At 43.0% G+C, this 24,411-nt stretch overlaps 1 protein-coding gene across 3 annotated transcripts in view; it reads left to right on the top strand.

The window, feature by feature from the left end:
- LOC113937039 (agouti signaling protein) overlaps positions 1-24,411 on the top strand; it is a 31,090-nt gene continuing 6,679 nt past the window's right edge. The window contains exons 1-4 of one of the 3 annotated variants that reach the window (XM_027620684.1): positions 1-41; positions 7,452-7,623; positions 8,855-8,916; positions 12,032-12,569. In XM_027620684.1, coding sequence (XP_027476485.1) covers positions 7,464-7,623; positions 8,855-8,916; positions 12,032-12,208 — 399 coding nt within the window. In that variant the 5' untranslated portion in view covers positions 1-41; positions 7,452-7,463 and the 3' untranslated portion in view covers positions 12,209-12,569. Of the gene's footprint in view, positions 42-5,712; positions 5,983-7,451; positions 7,624-8,854; positions 8,917-12,031; positions 12,570-24,411 lie in introns of those variants that run through there. The other 2 variants (XM_027620683.1, XM_027620685.1) reach the window with 2 other exon arrangements.

Genomic DNA, 24,411 nt, shown 5'->3' on the forward strand with positions numbered 1-24,411 from the left:
CAGAACTGAGGGAGTTCTAAAACCAGGGCTTGAAAAGCAAGGTAAATACTCTTTTGTTTGGTTTTGTTTATTTCTACCATAGCAAGCTGGACTGGGCAAGGACAGCAAGCCCCCAAACCAACGAGTTTGTAGCGTTTTTCCTTTCCACTTTAGGAAAAGGTGCCAGCCTTCTTGTGTGACTCGAGTCAGACTTGGGATTGATGCCTCTCTGTGTACGCACTATTTCTGTCCTTTGGGCTGCTCTGGGTTTCGGTTTCCTCAGCTATGATATGTAGTTTATTAAGAGCATTAAGGGGCGCCTGGGTGGCTCAGTCGGTTGAGCGACTGCCTTCGGCTCAGGTCATGATCCCAGGGTTCTGAGATCGAGCCCCGCATCGGGCTCCCTGCTCGGCAGGGGAGTCTGCTTCTCCCCTTCTCCCTGCTCATGCTCTCTCTCTCATTCACTCTCTCTTTCAAATAAATAAATAAAAATCTTAAAAAAAAAAAAGAGCATTAAATGTACATAATGTGCCTGGGGCAGAGTCTGGCATATACCAGTACTTAATAAACGGAAACGATTATGATTCACATCCCTGCCTTTGTCACTAATTAGCTGTTTGAGTTGTCTTGAAGTGGAAAGAGTAGCACAGTAGAAGTTCTAGTCTTGCTTCTTACTCGTTCAAGTGTCTACTTAGGGAACCCCTTTCCTACTCTGAGCCTCAGTTTTCTTATCTGTAGAACCAAGGTAGATGGGCAAAATTAGTGTTTCTCGCACATGGCTGTACATCACAATCACCTGGAAGCTTATTAAAAATATGTTTCCCAGGGTCGATTCCTGGAGATTCAGATTCAGTGGGCCTAGGACAAGGTTTGGGTTTACTTCTTGTACAAGCTCCCCAAGAGAATGGATAAACAAATGTGATGTATTTACAGTGAAATACTAGTCAGCAAAAAGAAAGAAAGAAAGAAACTACTTATGTATGCAACAAAGTAGATAAAACCTCAAAAATATGTTGAGCAAAAGAAGAAATAAGTCCCACACAAAAGATTTCATTCAGTATGATTCCATTTACATGAATACAAAAACCAGAAAAATTGGTCTATGGTGGTTAGAGTGAGAATAGAGGTTACATCTGAGGGGTAAAAATAGGTATTGCCTAGAAAGAGGCACACAAGGGAACGTTCAGGAGTGAAAGAAGTATTCTATACCTTGATCTGAGTGATGGTTACATAAGTGTATATATAAGTTAAAATTCATCAAGCTGGATACTTAAAATTTGTGCATTTTATTGTATGTAAATTGTATCTTAACACAGTATTGTGGGCATGGTGGCAAAAACTCCCCTGATAATTCTAATGCATAGCCAGGTTTAAGTTCCTTGGACAAGATCCTTAAAGTCTCTTCCAGTTCTAAAGCCCTAAGATTCTTATATCCCTATCTTGGCCCCCTTGCCAGGCACTTTTATCCACAAAGTAAATGGTCTCTTTTACCTTTTTTGGTCAAGCACAAGATCAAAGATATTAAGAAAAGCCAGAGTCCTATTCTAGCACTCAGATAAAGGATACTGATGAAACTCAAGAACTGTCCAAGCCCCAGTATGATAGAACAAAGGCCAAGGAAAAGACATTGAATCACAATCAAATTTGACGTGTAACCGGTCTTGTTGGCCTGAAGGGACCAGCAAGTCTAAAGATTTTCTGTTGTTGGTTGTCTTTGCTACGCATTCATTCATTCATTCACTCATTCACCAAGTATTTATTGAGTGTCTGCTATGTACCAGGCATTGCCTAGTAGTGGGGGCAGCAAAATGAACATGACAACAAGGTCCCTACCTTCTGGGAGTTGAAATTATACAAGAAAAGGAAAGCCATTATGAAGATAAACATAGATAATTGCTAATTTGTAAGAGCTCTGAAAGAAATGGATAATGGGATAGACAGAAACTGGAGAAAGTACACTTTCAGATAAAGTGGTCAAAGAAAGAGGTGATATTTGTATAAGGATCCAAAGGTTGCCAATGATCCAGCCACGTGAAGAACTGAGGGAATCAAGTTCAAGGCCAGGGAATGAACATTTAGGGTTAAGGGAATGACAGGTGTAAAGGCCCTGAGATAGGAAAGTTTAGCATATTCTAGGAACAGAAAGGAGTACAGTATGTCTAGAATATAGTGATTACACAGGAGAGTCTCTCAGATGAGTCCAGAGAGAGTAACAGGGCTTTGCAGGAAATTCTGATTTTATTTCAAGAACAATGGGAAGCTCTAACAGGTTTTAAGCAGGGAGTGATGTGTGATTTGAATCATGCCCCCCAGGGCCTCCTGGATGGCTCAGTCAGTTAAGCGTCTGCCTTCGGCTCAGGTCATGATCCTAGGGTCCTGGGATAGAGCCCCACATCGGGCTCCCTGCTCCGCGGGAAGCCTGCTTCTCCTCTCCCTCTGTCTGCCTCTCTGCCTACTTGTGCTCTCTATATACATCAAATAAATAAATAAAATCTTTAAAAAAAAAAAAAAGAATCATGACCCCTTCCCCAGTCACTGGCTACTATTTGGGGAATGGATGGAACGGAACAAGAAAGGAGGCAGGTTGTCAATAAAGAGACATTCACACACACGAGACATTCACAGTTGTCTAGGCATCAGTGTCAGTGGCTTGGCCTTAAGGTAGCTTTGGTTAGCAGTTCAGCAGGGATGCTGAACCTCTGGGACTGGGTTAACCAAAGACAGAGCAAGAACTATGAAGTTGGTGAATTCCTCACGCTCTGTTGGCCTTGTCTTTCTAACGTTTTTCCCACGTGTTATAGATGAGGTTAATTAAATGATCCCTTGGAATGCTGGGCTCAGTCCCTCAAGTGCCTTCCTTCAGGCCCTTTCCATCAGTCCCTTCCTCCCTTTTGGTGTCCCATCCCCACTCTCAGCAAAATCTCCTCTCCTAACATCATGTCCCAAAGTTCCTGAACCCTTCTTTCTTTGCTTCTCCTTCTCTTGCCCTTCTCAGAGGTCTGCCTAATCCTGTAACACTAACTGCCATGGGAAGGAAGCCTCAGAAAATATTTGTTGCTTGATTGGCTATTCTAGGAGAAAACTAAATAGATAAAACATATTGACACCTTCATGCTACCCCAGGAATTACCATCACTGATAAGCCTGAGGGAACATTAAGGAATGAGCCGATAGCCCTAATGGAGCCTCCTAAGCTCAACACACAGCCAGACACCTGTCATGGATGCCTATCACCTGTTGCTCAGATGGGTCAAAGATGTGTAGGGTGGTAGGATTCCTGTGCAGCCACTGAACATCTTGTGGGGGGACTCTAGGTAATTATGAATGAGAGATATTTCTCCTGTAGCTCTGACATTCAGTATTTGGTATAGCTCATTTGGCTGAGAAACAAAACCATAACAAAAATTTTGTGTTACCTCTCCTAGGTTTTGACATATCAGAAACAGTGGCTGATGAACCAGAAGGGTAAAAGGCTTTGAGAGCTTTCCAGGACAGAGAAGGGTAAAAGGAAGATATGCTATGAGAAAGCCCTACATTTTGGTGGCAGAGCAGTAGGTGCTGAGAGCAAACTGTACCTTGAATTTGAGGTACAAATGGGGAGGAGGGTCCTGCAAATTCCACAGCCGCAATGTCAGAAATCAAATATAACTCTCCATCCATCTTCTTTAAATCCTTTGATGTTATGTCAAGTAGCATTCAGTATTTTATTTCTATCATCTTTTATTTTTTTATTACAAAGTAATAACATTCTTTTTTAAGATTTTATTTATTTATTTGAGAGAGAGAGAAAGAGGGGGGAGCAGAGGGAGAGGGAGAAGCAGGCTCCCCGCTGAGCAGGGAGCCCGATGCGGGGCTCGATCCCAGGACTCCGGGATCATGACCGGAGCTGAAGGCAGATGCTTAACCAACTGAGCCACCCAGGTGCCCCAAAGTAATAACATTCTTGAAAAGGAAGTTCAAATACAGAAGTACATGAAGAAGTACATGTCTCTACCTCACTCCCCATCCTCAATTCCACTCCTAAGAATTATTCATTATTAAAATTTTATTTATTTGTTTATGAAGATTTTATTTATTTATTCATGAGAGACAGAGAGATAGAGGCAGAGGGAGAAGCAGGCTCCCAAGGAGCAGGGAGCCTGATGCGGGACTCGATCCCAGGACCCTGGGATCATGACCTGAGCTGAAGGCAGACGCTTAACCATCTGAGCCACCCAGGCGCCCTCATTATTAAAATTTTAATGTGTATCCTTCCACTCTTTTTTCTTTGCATATGTAAGCGTATTTACATTTGAGGGAATTTTGGTATTTGTTCACAAATGGAACCATAGTGTTTATATTTTTTGATTTGCTTCATTATTATATTTCTTTATTTTATACCAGTACTGGAATGATATGCCCCTTCCAACAAGCACACTTTCCCAGATATAGAACTCAATTATTGCCTGAACAGAAAAATAAAATGACAGTATCCTCTGTTCTCATGTGCCTGTGGTTCTGGATGAGCCTCACTCAAGTTGCAAAGAAGGGGTTCTGAGCTTTTTAGGGGCTAGAGACCCCCTTATAGATCCAGAGAAAGCTATGGACCTTCTCCCCGGAAAAAAAATGCATATATGGGCAAAGGTTTGCAGACAATCTCAAGGTGAGATTCCCTCCTGCTTTAATTTCCTTTTCTTCCCAATTATATGTTTTGTTCCAAAAGATTGATCAGGGGAGAGTCTGCCTCCAACACCACTGGCCTATATGAGATGCTCCTCTATGTTAGGCCTCTACCAAACACTACTTTGCTTCTGGCCACCCTTTTCCTCCACAGGGATGAGCTTCACCCAGACCCCCATGTTCCTGGCAATTGGTGCTTGGCAAGACTGATAGAAGCCACTATTACAACCAACAGAGCCCAGTCACCTCCCCAGCAATGCCAACTTGCTGGCTTCCCAGACACCTTGGTTCCCCTCACTGATGCCACGAGCAAAACCCAAGGCAGGCTGTCAGGGCTGCACCTCATTTACACGTAGTATGGTCAGCAACTAATATTGTTCACTCTTTTCAACAAGACTCTGCTGCCTTCACCTCTTCCTCAGCTCTTATCTCTCACTATACCTCTGTCCCAATAGGTGGTTAGCCCTTCCTCATCACTGGGAGATTATAATCCTTTCTTTTGCTTTGGGGACCAAGGCCTTGACCCTAAAGGATTAAGGTATCAGGCTATCCCCAGTGCTACAGCTAAGGGGGTATCTGCAGTGCATAGTGAGTGTGCACTACTGTGTACTCATTTTATCAAACTCAGAGATGATCTGGATACTGTTGTCTCCCATATCCCCTCAACTGGAGCCATTATGTATTAGCACCCATGTGCTCGCACAACACACATACATGCACATGTGCACACACACATCAGCAAGACTCCTGAGATACAGTCAGTTGCATTTAGCCATGACTTTCCATGCCCTCTTTTCCAGGGTTTAATCAGATTCGGTCATATTCATGCATTTGCAAATCCCTTAACTCTTAAGGATATACAAGTGGCCTTATAACAAAATCCTTGTACAACTGGTCAACCTGCTCCAAAGTCCAGGAAGCAAGAATCAGAAATCACTGATTCATAGGATTTTAGAAAGGTCTTAAGATTCTTTCATTCATTAAACAAGTCTTTATTAAGTTTCAATTCTGTGCCTCATAATGTGTACTAAGTCATGTAGTCCTATCCTCTCTTTTTACAGAAGAGAAAGCAGAGGCCCAGATGCATCCAGGGTCATACAGCCACAGATGAACAGAATCTCATCTTAAATCCTGAGTAGTAACTTAAACCAGATGATGAGTTTAAGAGAAGGAACTGTCTCCAGTGATACCACAGATCAAAGAACAGTCTTCACCATGACAGAATGGAAGGACGAATTACTCTTGAGAAACACAATTGCACAAGTAGTCATTGCTGTCAGCGTTATTATCCTGTATTAATAGCAGGACGTGTGTGTCCCATGTTGAGTAGTAACAGCAATGAAGGTTTGTACAGGTCCATAATCCGTTACCTGAAACTGCAAAATCCCAAAAGTCTGAAAACTGTCAGTTTTCTTTTTTCCTTTGGCGGCAAAATCTGACCTTACCTGAAGTCTCTTGGCAACAAAAGCTATGCTCAGTTGATGCAAATCAATTCATAGTCTTTGTCTATCCTGTTTATTATGAATATCCCCACCTTTTTGCTGCAGAAGTATCAAAATTTTTATTATGGGTACTCCCAGACCCCTTGTATGTGGTTTAACATAGTATATAGATGATATTAGTTTTCTAAAATCCACACAATTCTGAACTCTAAAAAAAAAAAAGAAAGAAAGAAAGAAAGAAAATCTGACCCTGAGGATGATAATACAACTAGGCATCACAGGCCTGTATTACATTTAGGATATACATATCCCTCTCCAGAATTGGTGCAAGGAGTAGTCATTCTTTGCCCTCTCCCAACACACAAATAAGGTTAATTCCACTGAGATTTCACCCTTCTCAGACTCAGTTTAGTTATATAGTTCCACTAAATTACTTAGGTCCTAAGAAATTGTATTTTGTTAATTGTAGTTTATTAGGCTGGAAGGAGTAGGCTAGAAATTGCCAGGCTGCTGTAAGGGGAGCCCCAGGAGCAGCAAGACCAGCATGAGCAGATTGTTTTTATTCTCCTCTCACCCACGGTGCTTTGTGGCTGGGCAGAGAGAACTTTGGAAAAGCAGACTGTTTTTTCCCAGACCGGAGAGAACAATGTGCAGAGCAGGGAAGGAGTGGGGATCCCACACTCAGAGAAGGTGAAGATGCTACTGAAGTTTTGAACCCTAATATAAGCCAAACGGAGGATGCATGGGAAGAAATCCACTCTAGGATCTGTCTGCTTCATCAAAATCCAGCTAGCAATAAGTCAGTAAATGCAGTTAGCCTACGTCAACAGGTCCATCCTTCTCACATAAACCGTACCCGCATCATTCCCTCTGGGCATGGGAATACGGCATATGCAACAACATATACACTTGTCTGAAGATGCCATTTATCACTGCATCTTTCTCAGAGAGTCTTATGAGCTTTATCCTCTGCACCTTAGTAAAACCTCTACCACTGTGAGGCGCTACTGGGGACCATTCAACAATTCTGCCCAAGCTTAGGGTCTCCTGGGGCCACTGACTTAAAAAAAAAAAAAAAAATCACCCCCCCACCCCGGATGACAGAGACCAACTGCAATGCGTTTTTTCTCTTTGCTTCAATCTCCCTCCTTCCCTTGTCTCTCTTCCTCTCTCTATCTCTCCTTTTCTCTCTGCTTCCTTCATCAGCTCCTCTTTCCCATCCTAAGCCTTGGTGGTCCTCCAGCTCCACTGGGACCCTTATAAAATGGGGTCAGAGCACCAGCCCAAAGAAACACAAGGAAAGCAAGAGGGCACATCCTCTTGCCAGGACCCCTGGCCCACCAGCCTGACTGCCATCTCTGTCCCACTCAGGCCTCCAAGAAGATGAATATCTTCCGCCTACTCCTGGCCACACTGCTGGTCTCCCTGTGCTTCCTCACTGCCTACAGCCACCTGGCACCTGAGGAAAAGCCCAGGGATGACAGAAGCCTAAGGAGCAACTCCTCCGTGAACCTGTTGGATTTCCCCTCTGTCTCTATTGTAGGTAAGTAGCCTGTCTTGGTGCCTAGTCTCTGGACTCTGGCCCATGAGAGGGGGCTACAGGAGTCAAACATGCTCCCCGGGATTCATTGACATACGTCAGAGTTCCTTTGTTCTTACTCTTCAAAGTAATGCTAGAGGACTAAAGTATTCCCCGACTCATGGTTTTAAAAAGCCCTGCATACCACTAATCTAATACGCAGCTTCGCATGTTAGAGGCTCAGAGAAACCCTGAAGTTAAGACACTTTGTGAATTTGGTTTAACTTAGCACTTCTGAAACTTACTGAATCACAGAATTGTCAACAGTAAAAATGTTAGAGAATGCTGCGGAATATAACTGAATGTGGGATGAACTAGTCCTTTCAGGGTTGAGAATTGAGAATGACCGCTCAGGGGAAAATATCAGGGGCATTACAGCCTGGTACCAAACATCTTCTAGTTCAACTTCTTCTGATAAAAATAATAGTAACAGATATACTCCTTGTGTGCTAGGCACTGTAAAGTGAGTACTACTTTTTATTCCTACTTCACAGTTGAGGAAATTGAGGCTTAGCAAAGTGACTAACATGAGATCACACAGTTCTTAATTGGTAGAGCCAGAATTCAAACCCAGGTGTTTAATTCCAGAACCCAAGTTCTAAACTAATGTCCCTCACTGCCTTGCCTCTCACTACGAAAAGAGAATATTCTAGATGTATCAGGAAAATAAGTATCACCTTTGATCACCTTTGATGTGCTGGACTTCTCACTTTATAAACATACCTTTTTTGTCCTCAAGACAACCCTGCAAGGTGGATATTACAGTACCCTATTTACAGATGAGAAAACTGGATCTTAAGATTAAGTAGGTTGCATAAGGAGACACAGCTGTTAAATGGCAGAGTCAGGATTCAAATCAGGTGTGCCTGGCTCCATAGCTCTGAGAAATGAAAATTAGGAATACAGGAAACACAGGTCCATCCATGTACATGACACTGAATCCATTTTTCAGGGCCTTCTTGGATTTCCTCTTTGCCTTCCCTCAGAGGACACTTTTCTTTCAGTCCCTGGCTCCAGCTCAGCAGCCAGGCTAACAAGAACCTGTTGGTCTAAGTCCCAAGTTGTGATTTATCCAGCCAATCCTTCTTCTTCCCCACCCTGAGACTTCCTGGAGCCCCCTCCGATTCCTCCCACTTTACTGAAGCTCATGGCCTCCAGAAATATCTGGCTTTGCTCCTTCTGTCTCTCTTTGAAGCGCTGAACAAGAAATCCAAAAAGATCAGCAGAAAAGAGGCGGAAAAGAAGAGATCTTCCAAGGTAGGACTGGGAGTTCTCATTGTGGGGGTGGGACCGGACTTAAGAGAGAATTCTAGCTAGGAATTAAATGAAAGATTTTCCAGCCTTACATGAACGAAAGAAGCTGAAAGCTGTCCAAAGGCTTCCTGGCCTCAAGCCCTGAATCAGACCCCCACAGAAGCCCAGAGAGCTAAGGTTCACTAAGCAAAATAGCTTACTTGCTAAAAAACATCTTCTTATACGGGCCAGCCCTCTTACTGAAATATCACCATTACTCATTCTTTTGAATGAATGCACTGTTTCCTAAAGCTCAGTTATTTCAGAACCACTTCCACAATTTTTTTTTTTGAAAGCTTTTATTTTTAAGTAATTTCTACACCCAGCGTGGGGCCTGAACTCACAGCCCCGAGATGAAGAGTCACATGCTCCACTGACTGAGCCGGCCAGGTACCCCCCCACACACAATTTTTGCCATAACCGAGTTTCACTTATTTACTTAATATATTTGTTTAAAATTAAAACCTAAGGGACCTGGGTGGCTCAGTTGGTTAAAAAAAAAATTAAATGAAATGAAAACTTAAGGGGCACCTGGGTGGCTCAGTCAGTTAAGTGTCTGCTTTCAGCTCAGGTCATGATTCCAGAGTCCTGGGATGGAGCCCCAGAGTGGGCTCCCTGCTCAGTGGGGAGTCTTCTTCTTCCTCTCCCTCCCCCCCAGTTGTGCTCTCTCTCTCTCTCTCTCACTCTCTTTTTAATAAAATAAATAAATAAAATAAAAAATAAAATCTTTAAAAATTGAATTAAAACTTAAGAAATATGTAACTATGATAGAAAGTCAATATCACTTGCCATAAATATAAGGTAACCATAAAAATAAGCATAAAGAAAATAAAACATTGTTAGTGGATTTTAGCTGGATGGGGTTGCCTGCCAAATGCTCTAAAGCTGAGGCTTGTTCTCTGTATTAAAAGGTTAGAAAGTGTTGGGAAAGGGCGCCTGGCTGGCTCAGTCAGTTCAGCTTACGCGTCTGCCTTCTGCTCAGGTCCTCAACCTGGTCCTGATCCGAGTCCTCATGTCCTGGGGCTGGCTCCCTGCTCAGCGGGGAGCCTGCTTCTCCCTCTCCCTCTGCCACTTCCCCTGCTTGTGCTCTCTCGCTCTCTATCAAATAATTGATAAAATCCTAAAAAAGAAAGCAAGAAGGAAGGGAGGGAGGAAGGAAGGAAAGGAAAAGAAGGAAGGAAGGAAAGAAAATAGGAACGTGTTGGGAAAGCATTAATGATATATTGGCACCAAACAGAGCCTTTAAAGTTGAAAGAGATTAAGAATCCTTTCTCACTCTATGTGATTTAATGTCATTTAATACTCGTGTACCACCTAAAATCATACTACCATGGCACAGGCTCCCACACTGTGGGAAATATGGGATTAAGGCATTGTTGAAATGCACACATTATTCCTGTCTTAGACCTGGCACTGTATGATTTTGAGAAAGTCCCTGCTCCTCTCTAGACCCCTGTAAACAAGCAGATCAGATGATTGACATGTAAGAATACATAGTTGACAAATGTATTTGCATGCTAGGTATGGGGATTATAGAAGTGGAACAAGAGAGAGATATATCCCCACTATCATGGAGTTTACATTCTTGTGGGGAAAGTAGACAAACAGCAAGTAAGCCAATAAATAGGTAAAATAAATTCAGATAATAAACACTGTAAAGGAATTAAAGCATGGCAATGAAAGTGAAGGGAAGAGTGGTCTCAGAAGCCCTCCCCGAGGAAGCAGCACTTACGTATTGAAAAATTCAGTAATCTCAAGCAGCCACCCCCAATAGAAATACAATGTGAAGAGCACCTGGGTGGCTCAACAGGTTAAAGTGTCTACCTTTGGCTCAGGTCATGATCCCAGGGTACTGGGATGGAGCCCCACACCCGGCTTCCTGCTCCGTGGGGAGCTTGCTTCTCTATCTCCCTCTGCTGCTCCCCCTGCTTGTGCTCTCTCTCTCTCATGTAAATAAATAAAAGCTTAAAAAAAAAATAAAAAAATACAATGTGAGCCACATATATAAATTTAAATTTCCTAGTAGCCACATTAAAAAAAAAAGTAAAAAGTACGTGTAGTTAACTTTAGTAATATTTAACCCAATATATCCAAAATATTATCATTTTGATATGTAACCAATATAAAAAGTGATATATTTTATTTTGTGTGTGTGCTAAGTCTGAAACCTGGTGGTGCATCTTTACACTCACAGTACGTCTCAATTCTGATGCTAATTTTTAATGAAGTCAACTGTAGTGCTAACAAAAAAATTGTTTAAAGAAAAAATTTTACACTGCTATTTTAAAATGTAAATTAAAATTAAATAGAATTTGAAGATTCAGTTGCACTAGACACATTTCAAGTACTCAGTAGCCTCATGGCTGATGGCTACATGCACTGAACAGCACAGCAAAGAATGGTTTCAGGAAAGTGAGCAGCCAGTTCAAAAGCCCTGTAGCAGGGACTCATTTTCTGCTTTTGGTGCACGGAAAGAAGGCAGTGTGGGAACAACAGCTCAGCTCAGGGAGGCGGGCAGGGCCAAACCTGAAGGCCTCAAGAGCCAAAGTGAAATTTATGTTTATTCCAAATTCAAAGAAAACCCACTGGGGGCTTTAAGCCAGAGTGGTTGCCATCACAGGTTTTCGGGGAGGTCCGTTTGGTGCAACGGAGGATGGACTGTAAGTGGGCCAGAGCAGCACACCAAAGATAGTGGCTTGGCCTAGGACAGCGAGGTGGTGAAGTGGGTGGATCCGGATTTAATGTGAAGGCAGGACTGACAGGAGATTGGGGAATACACTGGAAGGGGTAAGATGCAGAGGTGGTGAAAACTCTAGAACTGAGTGGGATCCCCTAGGGAGAAAAGTGGCCCAAGCCCAGCCAGGTTAGTAAATGTTAATGGGTTTGGAGGCAGAGGGTGGATGACTGGGGGAGGCAGGGACCCCTGGGGCCCCTTGCGGACATGAAGCCCAGGGGATAGTGGGGCAGCGGGTGGGGATGTCTGGTCTGGGGTCTCCACTACCCAAGGAGTTCCCAGGCAGATGTGAGGACGGGTGGGGTGGGCGTGGCCGGCTTGGGCAGCCCCGGCGTTTCCCCGCAGAAAAAGGCTCCCATGAAGAACGTGGCTGAGACCCGGCCCCCGCCACCCACCCCCTGCGTGGCCACTCGTGACAGCTGCAAGGCGCCGGCGCCGGCCTGCTGCGACCCCTGCGCCTCCTGCCAGTGCCGCTTCTTCCGCAGTGTCTGCTCCTGCCGCGTGCTCCGCCCGGTCTGCTGAGCGCGCCCAGCCGCCTCCAGGGGGCGGGTGATTTCTAATAGGTGTGGCTTCCCGGGACCCTGGCGCGGGCGTAGTTGCTTAGGTTGGGGCGGAGCTTTCAGAGGCGGGACTTCAAGAAGACTTGGCTTGGGGCTAAAACCCAAAAACCCAAACATATGGAGGCCACTCCAAGGTGTGTGGCTGTTTCTTTAAAGGACCCCAAAGATCCTTTCCCTTCCTCCTGGCCCCTTCACAGCGGAAGACCCGTGGACTGCGCATGCTCTGTCTCCTGGGCCTGGGAAACCCGATTTCCCCGGCCCTAGGATTGCACTCTCCTTAAGCGCTTCTCTGCGGGAGACAGATGTTACTCCCTACCTTTAAAACTCGGGGCGGGCGGGCTGGGTGGCTCAGTCGTTGAGCCTCTGCCTTGGCTGGGGTCATGATCTCAGGGTCCTGGGATCGAGCCCCGCTTCGGGCTCCCTACTCAGCGGGAGGCCTGCTTCTCCCTCTCCCACTCCCCCTGCTTGTGTTCCCGCTCTCGCTGTGTCCCTCTCTCAAAAAAAAAAATAAATAAATAAAATCTTAAAAAAAAAAAAACTGGGGACACAGGAAGCTGCCTTTCCGGAGCTCGCTATGAAGGCTCGCACATGAGCTGTGTCTTTCCACAATGTCAGCTTTTTCAGTCATAGAGCAAGGTTAACAATTATAAAGCAGGTTTGGTATTCTAAACGCAGTAACATTTCACCAGGTGTTTAACTTGGCTTCTTAAAGGTCACGCAAAGCACAAGCCACACAACAAACAGTAGAGAACAGAGGACAGGAAGTTAACAAGCCAAAGGTGAAAATCTGTGAGCCAGCAGTTGAGATAAGGCCTCACTCCGGTCTGGGTCAGCTCTTGGCACTTACTGCTTGTTACGTTCAAGCATAACATAACAAGAAGGATCTCTGTTCTTTTTGGACATCAGGCAGCCTTCAGCAGCAGCTGCCTTTTTGAAGTGACCAGACATAGGTCAGTGTCTGAGGAGTCTGACAGTTTGCTGCAAATATCCTCTTTTTTAAAGGGGTTTAATCAGTCTTGAGCCTTTGCAGACCTCCTCTGTTTCCATTGGTTATCACTTCTGAATGTGTCAAAAGCTGGTGCTGGTCTCAGTGATATCTGGTCTTAGCTGCAATGCCCTCAGCTGCTTGCATCACTGCTTGACACGGGCCCCTGCTTGACATGGGTGATTCCATCTTGCTCTCTACATTCTACCCCATGATTCCTCATGACAAATCTTTAAGGGTCATACAGGAATCAAATATGTCTTAAACTAGGGTCAGCAGTACTAGTTTGCTAACGTGGAGGAAGGTAAATCCAAACCATTCAATTGTGTTTTCAATGAGAATCAAACGAAATCAAATACATCTCAAATCGTATGAAATGTCAATTGACAGAAAACAAAGATCACATCAAATCCAAACAAGTTAGATACATTAAACTGAGTCAAATAAAGCAAAATTAAGTAAGGATCAAATTTTAAAACCCCAACTCAAAGTCACATCTAATAAGAATTAAGTCAAAAAGAAGAAAAACTTTATTAAGGTAAGTTAACAAATCAACAAAGCAGTCAAATAAATGAAATAATCACATTGCCAGCTATAGGCAGATAAAAGTACAAAAATACATATGGAATCTTCAACATAGGCTCTTGGCACATCTAGAAAGGAACGGTGAGGGTATGGTTAATCAGTCTTTTTGTAATTTTTCCTACTTAAGCTTGAGGGTGCACAACATTTTAATAGCATGTTTAATAAGAACTATAACAAAAATAATAGCTGAAAATAATAGAAGGATTTCCCTAATGGATTCTGAAACATGTAGAGAGAGAATTCCTTTAAATATTTTACAAAGGGTTATTGTCAGACCATGAGCCAGAACAAATCATGTGTTTGAAGGGTTTTGTTAACAACTCTAGAAAGGAACATTTATTACATAAGTTTTGTATATTTTTGTTCAGTGCGGCTAAGTTGGTGTTAATGACTGCTGAGGCTGCTTGAATGGCCTTTGTATCATGCTCAAAGTGGGTTAGCTTGTTGGTCAAGGTTTTATGGGCTGCTTTGAGCCCTTCTAAGTTTTCATCTAAAAGTTTATCAATTTTGTTAATTTTCACCCAAGGTATTTCTGTTATTTTAGTACAAAATGTTGAAAAAAATTTAAATGAATATTCTGAGACAAAGGTACCCATTTTGGTAACATTACTAAATGTTACACTAATAGTATACAATATTTTAACACACTCATTGTCTACAGTTATGATAGTATCATTCATTCTGCTATGATTAAAGAACATGACCTCTGAAGGGCACCTGGGTAGCTCAGTCAGTTGGGCAGCTGACTCTTGATTTCAGCTCAGGTCATGATCTCAGGGTCCTGGGATAGAGCCCCAGTCGGCCTACACACTCAGCGGGGTGTCTGCTTGAGGATTCTCTCTTCCTCTCCCTCTGCCCCTCCCCCTGCTCACATGCTCTCTCTCTCTCAAATAAATAAATAAATCTTAAATAAAAGAAAAAGAACGTGACCTCTAAGAAGTTATTACTACAAGTTATCCAGTTCAAGTGTCCCATGTCCAAAAGTAAATTTTCAATAGATGTTCTTGTTAAAGGAAAAAGATTAGCATTGATTTCTAATTCATGGCAGGTATAATACATGTTATTAGACCATTGAAATACCATCTCTTTGGATAGTAAATATCCATTATCCACGAGGGTGTATGTGTTGCCAGAAGTGCTGTACTATAATGTATTTATGTGGTCCAGCCTCTATATCGTATGCTAATAAGCTTTGACCCCCTAAAAGTCTTTTTTTTTTTAAGATTTTATTTATTTATTTGAGAGAGAGAGAGCACAAGTGGGCAGAACAGCAGGCAGAGCGAGAGGGAGAAGCAGGCTCCCCCTGAGCAGGGAGCCCGATGCAAGGGCTCGATCCCAGGACCCTGGGGTCATGACCCAAGCCGAAGGCAGATGCTTAACCGACTGAGCCACCCAGATGCTCTGACCCCCTAAAAGTCTTAACAATGAAAGTTTACATTGTCCTGTATTGTCACAACTTGATGGTCTGGAGGTGTCTAATTGTAAGAGAGACTCCATCCAGTCAGAAGAATACTTTTTCCTGCTACAGGAAATGCTTCTGATATCATTCTGTGCTCTCTCCAGTAGGTTATTGATTCTGCAGCAATTATTTTTTAGTTCTCTTATGTAGAAATGTCTGAAATTAAGTAAATTTTGCTGGAGGGCCTGAACTTTGTGGTCAATGTTATAGTTAAATTCCAGTTGGTGGGCATGATAATCATGCATGGTTGAGACGATGGAATGTGGTTCTCTGAATGCTGAGGAGATCTTGGAACCTAAACATCCTACTGGATTTAGTAGGGGTTCACATGTTTTTTTAATGCAGATAGTTCCTGCTTAAGAGTCTGGATGTCTGCTTTCTGAATTCCAGAGAAAATTAAGTTGGAGGTAATGCCTAGCCCCACCCAGGGTTGTAGGCTTTCTAACTCCAATCCTATTGACGGGTGGTTGGTTGGGCCATTCATGGGTGGTTGTTGCTAGCTCTGTGGCATAAATTTTACATTCGGGTTGTAAATAGAACAAATTGAGTTGTTCCTTTTGGAAGGTTATTTCCAATCTCTGTGGCATAGGTTTGTATACAATTCTCAGAGGGTTAAGTAATTAGGTTCAAACATATTTGGCTTGAGTTTTGGTGTTGTGTTGGTAATGTCATGTGTCCATTGTGGCTTCCAATGGCAAATTCTCAAACACCGTGTAGTATTCCAACATCCTCTCTCAATAATACATGGGCCTGAACTATTGGGTAGTACAGCACATTTGTCAAAGGTGACTCTTTTAGCTATGTAAATTGCTATAGAGGAATCAGTTCTGGTATATTCTCACAGATATGGTGCTGTGCTGACCATGTATTTTCCATGCCTTGTGCATCTGATGGTTGGATCAATGAAAAGAAATATTGTTGCATACCTGGATCAATATGTGTCACTAAATTTGCATTAAAATCAATTCCCAATGTTTCCCACCATGCTGTTGATTTTCCTTGCACAATTGAGGTTTTATTAATCAAAGGATAGTAAAAATGTATTGAACGTAATTGTTATAATGGACATATCGGTACGATCTCTTCCTTTGTTATGTCATATAGGTTGACTTCAGATTTTGATATTAAGGTAGCATTGTATGTGCCAATCATATTAAGTAATTTGCAGAAAGATGTGTCATAGGTAGGAATGGTGTTGGAGCAACTGAGCTGTCTTATACCCTGTAGGTGTGAAAGGACCTAAGGTGACTGGACTTACAGCTGCAGTGCCCTTAGCTGCTTGCATCATTGCTTGACACAGTCCCCTGACTGACATGAGTGACTCCATCTTGCTCTCTGCCCTGCCTCCAAAACCAGGGAATGCAGACCAGCTAGGCAGAAAATAAACATTAAGGACCCTCCAGTCCCTTACCCTTTCCCCCTTTTAAGAAGCTCCCCTGACCACCCCCCCCCAAAAGAAAACCAAGAAAGGCTAAAACTCCTTACACAGTCTCACTGGGCCTTCTGTCCTGGGAAGTCTGCAGATAGAAATTGTGGTGGCTGGTTGTGACATGGGTCCCTGCAGCCAGAAGTCTCTGGCCTGAGAATCCTAGTTTTAGGAGGCTCCTAAACAAAGGTACCACTTGTGCCCACTCCTCCCTTTCTCCTAGGAGTTTACAGAGGTTCTGGGGCCTGAAGGAATTTCTCCCACTTCAAGGCAAAATGAACACTGACCATTGGTCCCAGGCATTTTTAACCCTGATGGTCCAGAGTGTGTACTCCCAAGTAAGAAGGAGTTCAGGAATACTTCCTCACTCCTCACCCCAGCTCTGTCAGCCCAGTAACCAGGCAATGAGCCTAGGCTTGGTGAGTTGGCAACAAACTTTGTCCTGGTTTATCAGAAGCGCTGTCACCTAAAATGTCCCAAGCTGTTGCCTGAAATTGGGTCCTTAGAGATTCTTTGAATCTGTGAGAAACTGAAGCATTGTATCTTTAGAAAGCCCCTGGAAGCAAAAGCACCTGAGATACTGGGGGGAGAGAGGGTAGAGGTGGGAGCAGGGTCTATGAGGAAGGACCAGCCAAGGTCAGGGATCACATGGAAGCTTGAGGGGCAAGGGCTCCAAATGACAACATCTACTTTGCACTGCATGGCTGGGGGCATCCCTGCCACTAGGGAGAAAAGCTGAGCTGTCACCTATGTGTGCTCCCCAGCAACTGGAGCTCTTCCAACAAGAAATCAATATAAACAAGAAAGAGGAAGCAGGAAACAATGGTGGCCTAAGAAGATGATTTTTAAAAAGCCTGTGCACAAGATAGATCCTATGTGACAGAATAATGTGGAGCAGTTGCCTCAGCCCTGATAACTACCATGTTTCTTTGTCCTTACACATGAGGGTAGTGGGGCTCAAGGATGAGCACAGGTGAGGCCACCTCTCCTGGCCCACTTGTCTACTTGGAACCTTCCATCTTTCAAATGCCTTAAAACTCTCTCCTTTCCAAGGACCTTTTCTCAACCAGAGACCCAGGTTGTGTCTGTAGTGATGTAGTCAGTAGGGAATGGAGGAGGCAAACCCCAGACCTGGACTGGATAGAGCACAAGAAAAAAGGTGGACACTCCAGGCTAGGCTGGTGACACAGTTCTGCACACCGGGTCAGTTTCTGTGTTTCTCTGGGCTTCCATTTACTTGTGTGCAAAATGGGAAATAATCATTTTTGCTGTTCTCATTATAAATCTGAGATATCGGTGCTTCCTATACCTTAAAAAGACAAGAAACACACATATACACAGAGAGAAAAGCTGTCAGTTGCTTGTTTTGTTTTGTTATTTAGGCTACAAACCCACAGGACAAGAACCCTTTGTTTGTACCACGGCTGCCACTGAGGAAATGTCATCCATAATGAGAACACTGGGAACATGTTGCAGCTGCAGCACCTGTGTTTTCCAGACATTGGAAAACAGGCACCAGCCAGGCACCATTTTGCCCTTAGGCATGAGGCCAGGGATGCAAAGCCAGAGATCCAGTCCATTAGTGACAAAATCACTTGGCTGCTAGGTCTAGACAACTACATGGAAGTCCAACCCATTGGCTCATTTAGCAAACGTGTATTGAGCACCTACCATGTGCCAGGCATTGTGCCAGGTGCTGTGAATACTATAACCATTGTCCCTTATTAGAGGCTAGAACCATTGTCGGCATATATGGTCTATTCCCTCAGACTCTCAATTGTCACTTCCCTTGTCTCAGATCCCTGGTAAATTATTTATACACCCAAGTCCTCCTTCAGTTTGAGATCCTAAGATTCCTCCACCTTTTCAGAATTCTTCCTCAAACCTTAGGATACTGATAACATGGTTCTGAGCTTCTGCAAAACCCTATCTGAATGACCAGAACTGAAACGCATCCGTGGCTCAGACTTAACGATTCCAGCATTGTGAAGATCGGCCCCTCCCCAAGTTAACACGGCATTATTCATTCATCCTCCCCTCCGCGACCCGTACACACATCTGCTTTCTGTCTCTCGTACAGACACAGGGTGAACTCTGTCCTGGGAAGATTTGTTCTACTTTTGTGGTTATTGATTCAGAATAATTTCTTCCTCTAGGACATGGCCTTAAACTTGTGCCCAAAGTTCTCACAATATAGCCTTGGACAAGTTATTGACTTCTTGATGCTACTACCACTTTCCTGTTTGCAAAGTGAAGAGTAAATCATTCAGTGTTATGATTGCAAACAACAGAAATAATTCTGCCTACCCTAAGCAAAAAATAAAGGCGGGGCAGTAATCTACTGGAGTGACCTGGGAACCTCAAAGAATCAAAGGAAAAGCCATATGACAGGCCTTAGAAAGGACAGTACCTTAAGGGGTGCTAAGAGAGCCAGGTCAAAGAAACCAGCAGACAATGTCTTCAGGACAAGGCCACAGGACAAGTCAGCTCCAACCACTTCAGTTCTTGCATTGGACCACTCATAATTCCAATTCCCAGGAGAGAGGATCTGACTGACCTGAAGTGGTTCCCCGGGAACGTGCGGTCCATTTTGATGAACAGTCCCACAAACCCTATTTGTAATGTAGGAGGGGTAATTCTCCAAGAGAAAAATCAAAGATAAACTTGTTGGGGGGTAAAATCTGCAGCTGGTCACTATGAGAGAGCTGCCCCAGATTCATTCTGAGGATACTTCCATCTCCAGAAATTCTGCAACATAATCTGAAGCAATGGTTTGCTTTGCTTTGCTTTAATTTTAAAGACGTACCCTTCCTCAGTTGAAATCTTAAGGCGGATCCTCATTATATAATACACATTAAAGCAGTTTCAAGTTAGTAAAACATGATAATGATGCACACAAAAATTTGAAATTGGGGTTCGAGATTAACAGTTGCCTCCTATGTCAGCCTCAGCAACCAGTTTGTTTCTGTCTTGTTTTGGCTGCACAGTACTGAGAAAGATCTAACTCACACAGAGAAGTTACTGCAAAAAGGTTTTAACAGCTCCCCCTGTGATCTCTAAACAATCTTCTATTAAAGAGAAAGGGCAAATAATTTATTTCAAAATCTGATCCAGGGGCTCGCCAATGTGTTAGAATTTGGATGCAATAATAAAAGAAGAAACTGCCAGAACAATAATAAAACATGCAAGTCTTTACATCTTCTTAAAGTCTTCAATGTTTTTAAAAGTAGAAATTGAAGCTCATGGTTCTACAGAAGTAATGTTCTTCAAAAACCATGACCTTCAGGGCCTCAAACCCCTTCCTGGATTGTGGACCATAGGCCAACCTAATTGGCAATCTTTGGCTCCTTATTATAAGATCCTTCATCTGCATGAACAACTGCAGATGTAGCATCTCCACCCGCTGTCAGGATGTTAACCCCCAGTCCTACCACAGAAACTTTATAGAGGATTCTGACTTCAAGAGCTAATTTCTATGTGTGAAGGGGACAGGATAGGGGAAGAAAATAATTTGATTTTAACTGAATTAGCCAAATTATTTGTAGTAAATTCCAGATTAGCCTGAAATAAACTTGCTCACCTCTTTCTTCTTCCATGAACCAAATACAGTTACAATGGGGGTGGGGTGTGTGTGTTGAAGGGGTTGAAGGTGGGGCAGGAATGTCCTTTGTTTTATTGGTAAAAATCATCAAATGCTTATGTTCACTCCAGAAAGCTTTCCCTTAATGGCTTGCAGAGAGACAGTTCCTGTTGCCAGCTCTCCCAACTGGCTATGGGAGTTGTAGAATCTGGGAGGTGGCACCACCTAATGGTGATGATGGTGATTGATGATGATGATGATGATGATGATGGTGGTGGTGGTGGTGGTGGTGGTGATGCTTTCTTATTGCCTGGGGAGCCCAGCAAATAGCTTAAGCTCCTGAAGGTTTCCACACTGTCCAGAACTCCTCTTTAGAATTCCTGGATCCAGTGGCTGTATAAACTGCCAGAACAATAATAAAAGACAACTCCAGAAATACCAATATAATGAAAATGATGATGATAAAAAAATAACTTTTCCAAGTCATCTAATTTGGTGAGATCACATCTGTAAGCCATTGGGTGAGCTGATTCCTCCCCAAATCAAAAAGCAGAGCTTTTTGACTTTGGGGAAAAGTTTTCTCTCTCCCTTTCTCTCTCTCTCTCCCTCCCCCTCTCTTTTTAATAAAAATTCAATCTCAGTCAAATTTATTTTTTTAATTTTTAAAAAATTTTAATTCCAGTATAGTTAACCTACAGTGTTATATTAGTTTCAGGTGTACAATATAGTGATTCAACAATTCTATATATTCCTCAGTGCTCATCAAAATAAGGGTACTCTTAATCCCCATCACCTGTTGCACCCGTTTCCCCCCCGCCACTAACCTCCACTCTGGTAACCACCAGTTTGTTCTCTATAGTCAAGAGGCTGTTTTTTGGGTTGTCTCTTTTTTGTTTTGTTTCTTAAATTCCACATATGAGTGAAGTCATATGGCATTTGTCTCCCTCTGATTTATTTCACTTAGCATTTAACCCTCTAGATCCATTCATGTTGTTGCAAATGCCAAGATTTTATTCTTTTTTATGGCTTAGTAATATTCTGGTGTGTGTGTGTGTGTGTGTGTGTGTGTGTGTGTGTGTGTGTGTGTGTGTGTGTGTGTGTGTGTGTGTGTGTGTACGTGTACCGTATCTTCTTTATCTATTCATTTATTGATGGACACTTGGGCTGCTTCCATAATACGACTATTGTAAATAATGCTGCAATAAAATATAGGGGTGCAATATCCTTTTGAATTGTGTTTTTGTAGTCTTTGGGTAAATACTGTGTAGTGGGATTACTGGATTTATGTGGTAATTCTATTTTGAATATTTTGAGGAACCTCCACAGTGGCTACTGCATCAGTTTGCATTCCCACCAACGGTGCACAAGAGTTCCTTTTTCTCCACATTCTTGGCAACACTCGTTTTTTGTGTTTATTTTAGCCATTCTGACAGGTGTGAGGTGATAGCTCATTGTGGTTTTGATTTATATTTCCCTGATGATGAGTGATATTGAGCATCTTTTCATGTGTTTGTTCATGTTTTATGCCCATTTAAAAAATTGGGTTGGTGTTTTTGTTGTTGACCTCTGTAAGTTCTTTATATATTTTGGATACTAACCCTTTATTGGATATGTCATTTGCAAATATCTTCTCCCATTCAGTAGGTTATCTTTTAGTTTTATTGGTTGTTCCCTTTGCTGTGCAGGAGACTTTTATTTTGATGTAGTCCCAATAGTTTATTTTTGCTTTTGTTTCCCTTGCCTCGGGAGACATATCTAGAAAAATGTTGCTACAGCTGATGCCAGAGAAATTACTGCCTATGCTCTCTTCTAGGATTTTGATGGTTTCAGGTCTCACATTTAGGTCTTTCATCCATTTTGAGGTTGTTTTTGTGGTGTGTGTGTGGTGGTGGAAGAAAGTGGTTGTTTCATTCTTTTGCAAGTAGCTGTCCAGTTTTCTCAACGCCTTTGTTGGAGACTTTTTTTTCCATTGCATTTTCTTGCCTCCTTTTTTGAAGAGTGACCATATAATCATGGGTTTATTCCTGGGCTCTTTCTTCTGTTCCACTGATTTATGCATCTGTTTCTGTGCCAACGCCATACTATTTTGATTACTACAGATTTGTAGTATATCTTGAAATCTAGGATTGTGATACCTCCAATTTTGTTCTTTTTCAAGATTGCTTTGGCTATTTGGGGTCTTTTGTAGTTTCATACAAATTTTAGGATTGTTCTAGTTCTCTGAAAAATGCTATTGGTTTTTTGATAGAGATTGCATTAAATCTGTAGATTTCTTGGGTAGTATGGACATTTTAACATTTGTTCTTCCAATCCATGAGCATGGAATGCTTTCCATTTGTTTGTGTCATCTTCAGTTTTTTTCATCAATGTTTTATAGTTTTTAGAGTTGTACAGGTCTTTCATCTCCTTGGTTAAGTTTATTCCTAGGCATTTTATACCCTTTGATGCAATTCCAAATGGGGATTTTCTTCATTTCTCTTTCTGCTACTTTATTTTTTCTTCTCTTTTATCTTTTCCCCTCTCATTATTTATCCCAATATCTATCAACATCTGGAATTCTGCATATGTATGCATGTCAGAGGTTGCAAAGGAAAAGTAGAAATGGGGCCTGGTGGGGAGTGACAGAGGTGCTAACCCTGGAGAGCTGGGAAATAAAGTGTTGGGGGGGACTTAATGAGGGGAAGGGGACAGTCAATTCACTGATGAGCCAAAGGCTGACCTTTTGGGATCCCAAAGCAGCCTGTTCTGCCGTCTTAAAATTATCTAGGAATCAGTTGATGTCCATTTGACAGAGCATCCCCCACCCCCCTACCCCTGAAGGCCCAATACCCCAACTAATCTTCAGTAGTTTCACTCAAGCCAGAATCATGGAAACCTGCACTTGCTGACACCTCTGGAGGCCCTGAGACGTACCCCCTCTCCCCAGGATGCCTCTAAGTTTGTTTCCTCACTTTTGCCACAGACCCAGAGCTGCTTCTTACAGCCTGAGACCATGTGCTCTGCAATTATCATAATGTCACACTAACAGTGATAAATGATTGAGCAGCTACTTTGTGCCTGGATGATACCCAAGCTCCCAAATTTACTTCCTGAGGTAGGTATTATAAATAAGGGAACTGGGGCTCAGAAAGGCTAAGTATTATGTGTAGACCTTACACCTCACTGCTGATTCACATCCAGCCCACCTTAAGCCGTAGGCCACTGCAAGCCAGGTATGAGATTCTATCTCCCTGGAGCCAACACTTTATAGCAGATTCAGCCTAAAGGCCTTTTCCCATTTTCTCTGTTATTTTCCTACAACCTGGTGTCATTTCTATCTTCTCCACCTCAGCAAGACCCTTGAAATTGCCAGAGACAGCAACCTAGTTCAAACAGGCTAAAAGAAAAAGGGAACTTTGTTGTTGTTCACATCACTAAAAAGTCCAGAGGGTATTTCTAGTTAGCATAAAGTCTAGATTCAGGTCCTCTGGAATGTGTCACTCTGTCTCCCAAGTCTGTGTTGCTGTCACCCTCAGGTAGGCTTCCCCTAGTTGGGGCAAAGAAGCAGGTCTGAGTTCACATCATTACCAAGCCTGGCAGCCCCACTGAAGAGCGTGCCTTTTCTCCATCTTCAGGACAGGTGGGTCTCTTCCACAGGTGCCATCTGCCGTGCAACCGGCACAGAGGCAAATTGTACAACGATTGCTCTACAGCATAGGCATCACCTGGGAACTTGTTAGAAATGCAAATTGTAGGGCCTGATCCCAGACCTACTGAATCAGAAGCTCTGGGGGTAGGCCCAACAATCTGTTTTAATAAGCCCACTACGTGGTTCTGATGCACACTAAGGTTAAGAGCCACTGGGTTAGGGAAGAGGCTTTACTGGAGTTACCCTTAAGCCAGCAGTTAGTAGCAAAGGAGACATGCTGAGGCAAGGCCTTCTGTTGGACACACTGTAGGGGTATGTTCCCACCCACCTGTTTCTCTCCCTTTTAATAGGGCAAGTATGAGAACAAGTGTGAGTGCAGGCAGACCGGCCTTAGGTACCAACTGTACTTATGGCAATTGTCAGAAAAAGCATACTGCCTAAGGGCGCCTGGGTGTTTCAGTCGTTAAGCGTCTGCCTTCAGCTCAGGTCATGATCCCAGGGT

The sequence above is a fragment of the Zalophus californianus genome, chromosome 8, assembly GCF_009762305.2.
Source record: "Zalophus californianus isolate mZalCal1 chromosome 8, mZalCal1.pri.v2, whole genome shotgun sequence".
NCBI classification, from domain to species: Eukaryota; Metazoa; Chordata; class Mammalia; order Carnivora; family Otariidae; genus Zalophus; species Zalophus californianus.